The 3,200-nt window shown below is 33.3% G+C and overlaps 1 protein-coding gene across 1 annotated transcript in view; it reads left to right on the top strand.

Annotated features, from left to right (window-relative positions):
* Positions 1-3,200, top strand: part of LOC119592047 (transcription factor MafK-like) — a gene marked incomplete at its 3' end in the record, with an annotated part of 8,055 nt that extends 4,855 nt beyond the window's left edge. Inside the window, 2 exon segments of the mRNA XM_037940842.1 lie at positions 1,444-1,607; positions 2,708-3,200. Coding sequence (XP_037796770.1) covers positions 1,555-1,607; positions 2,708-2,906 — 252 coding nt within the window. The 5' untranslated portion in view covers positions 1,444-1,554.

A 3,200-nucleotide genomic window follows, 5' to 3' on the forward strand; every position in this document is an offset into this window, starting at 1 on the left:
CTATACCTAGCTTGGAGTTTTTATGTAACATGGTTTATAGTTATGTTTCAACTTGCCAGTTAATTTGCTTACATGGGTATGAGTAACAGTTGCACAAAGTAGAGAAATAAATAAAAGATAAATAGTGTAGACTAGCATGAAATAATCACAAATTTCTATTGATAAAACTTTCCTTTTCCTTATTTAAATGCTGGATGTCCTTGCCTCTCTTTCGCAAACTGTAGTGATAAAATGGTGATGGATAGAAATGCTGTGTAAGACATTGTTTTCTTTTTAGGTGGACTTTATTGTACCTATATACTGGTTTGCAACTAAGGGGGATTTCCATTTCATATTTGGCAATCTTTTTGTTGATGAAAAACCAAGTTGTTTAGTTGGAAGAACAGAAATAGTAAAGCCAAGTATGGGCTTGTGAGATATATAATTTATCAGATTATTTTATGTATAGATGTGTCAGATTCTTCATTCCTGGAATCTTTGGATTGAATTTGGTGTTCATTCAAATCAGATGTTTTGGGCTACTGTCAGCAGGATCTTTATTCTGTTGTTCTTTGCAGTCTTTTTCTAGATATTTTTGTGTCCTTAGACTCATTATGTTTATTGATCAACTTTGGATATTTTGTTTTGTCAGTTTTGGTGAACTTAGCTGTTTCATATAGAGTACTCACTTTTCACTTGGGGTTGATATGTTTCCTATGTTGTCTTTAGTTGTTACAGTGGTGTCATTTGACCTGTAATCATATTACAGAATATCTTTTTGTTTCTTGGCATCATTTTTTGGGGAGTTGTAGGACTGTGAGTTTAAACAAACAAGAACATAATGAGAATTTTTTGGGTTGATGAAAATTATATTTTGCATGGTTTGAAAGAACCATTCTCTGTCAAGATGGTAGGTAGTCTATATCAAATGCAGGTGCAGGTATTTGTAGGGAAAGTGTAATACAGCAGTATACACACTAATAGGTCATGGATGGGTGATTTTACTGTGATGGTTTTCAAAATATAAAATGCAAGATATTAGATTTTAGATAGCAGGTCTATCTCATTATGATACAGAGTTTTATAAATAATTTCCACCTTTTAAACCTCCATCGGCAATATCATTTGAGTGCTGGAAGAGATATATGCTTTAGGGTAGACAGTAAAACAAGCTTTTAGAAATATTAAACAAGCACTTAGGAGTGAGACTTGTATTTATGCATATACTTTTTATCCATATACAAAGTTGTTTTTTAATAGATAAAGTATAATGGTATCATAATGGTAAGGTATAAAATTTGATTATTCATTTATTTTCTTTTTAACAAATTCATATAATTTTTTCTTTTTAACAACTTATGCCCAAGGAGCTACAAAAGAGCAAACAAGCAAACAAAAAACTTGATGTTGTCACATAAGACATAAATTTGAAACAGAACTAGGAGTGTTACCTTTTGCCAGAAGCCCCCGCTGTCACCAACCCCATTTGACATTAGTGATGATGAACTGGTCTGCGCTAGTGTCAGGGATCTCAATCGGCAGCTAAAGCTCCGGGGGCTCTGCCGAGAAGATATAATGAAGGTGAAACAACGAAGAAGAACATTAAAAAATAGAGGCTATGCGGCAAGGTAAGTATTTGGATATGACTCAGAAAATGGTATGAAAAAGAAACGTAATGCATGTTATTTGTCACATGAAAAAAAAGGAAAATTAGTATGATGTTTGAATGATAAGATTGTTTTACATTTATATTTTTGTGAATAGCTATACAGATTGTTCTTTTCAAGATTGATGAAAAAGGATTCTTTTTTGATTTTGATTGAAAAATGGAATTGGAATTTGAAATACTTCCCACTTCTGCTGAAGGAAACTGAAGGTAAACTCAAATGAATTAGAAAGCTTTTAGTTTTTAAGATAAGACATAGAATTATACTTGACCCAGATTAAACAGGCATGATCTGATTAGGCAAAAAATAGGAAGGGGAAGAAAAGTACACCTGAACCCTGACATAATGTTTGAGGAAATAGAAATATATAGACCAAGTAAGCAGCAAGAAGCTTAGCATGCAAGACCTGTCAGTAAAGGGAAAGGACAGCACTGAACACTGAATTAAGAAGTTAGAACAAGTATCATTGAATACAATGTCAGGCATTAAACACAAACAAGATTGATAGGGTTATATGAGACAAAGCATGATAGGATCATATGCAGTGTTTGAAGACATGGTCACATTGAAATTGGAGACTGAGTAACATTGAACACTAGACAAATGAACAAAATATTCAGGAACTGTCAGATTAAAGTCATGTAAAACATTAAGCAGACTGTAATGCTATAGTTTTTGCAGAAACAACCTATATTAAGCAGACTGAACTTCTTTGATGCAGATTGAAGGGCTAGTGTTGAATAAGTAGCATTATTATTTAGAGAAAGCATATGAACATCTATCCTTACAGGCTTGACTCGGGTTTGTGACCACTGAGAGAGCCTTTAACTACAAATTACAAATATAAGATTTAGATTCAAACAGCTTCAGTTAGTGGACCACTAATGAAGAGAGATTCATACTAAAGCACTTAGACAGGATGACACTTGAAGTATCTTTAATCCCATTACCAAGACTCATGCTTTAGATTTGATAAAGTTTCTTATAAGTACAGTACTGGTGCTGTTTTATCTCAGAAATGTATTACCTTATCCTCTTTAATGCTTCAAACTCGCTTCCAGCTGTCGAATCAAGAGAATAGAGCAGATTGATGAATTGGAGTCGGAGCGGACAACAGAACAAGTTGACATTGAGAAACTTATTAATGAAAACCACAATATGCGAACTGAGATTGATCGGTTGTTCCAGAATTATGAAGCACTTAAAAAATTTGCAGACCAGAAGAATATACCCCTCCCTCCAGATTTGGAGACCCTATGATCTTCAGTGAAATGCAAGTGTTCATAGTCATTCTTTGTGCATTATTGATGTAATGCAAAAGTCCATGTTGCCTTTACTAATGAAGTTCAAATTCAGGATTAATATAAGTCATGGTTAATACCATGTTAAGACAGTAGTAAAACTGATCTAACTTGAAAGACACGTGATCTAATACTTAAGAATTCTGTAAGATGCATTAAATCCGTAGACTATTTTTCTTGCTGTAGAAAAGGTATTGTTTCATTGGATATATTTAATTATTGTGCATGTTCATGCAATTACTTTCACTGTACC

Source organism: Penaeus monodon, chromosome 29 (genome assembly GCF_015228065.2).
Source record: "Penaeus monodon isolate SGIC_2016 chromosome 29, NSTDA_Pmon_1, whole genome shotgun sequence".
Taxonomy (NCBI): domain Eukaryota; kingdom Metazoa; phylum Arthropoda; class Malacostraca; order Decapoda; family Penaeidae; genus Penaeus; species Penaeus monodon.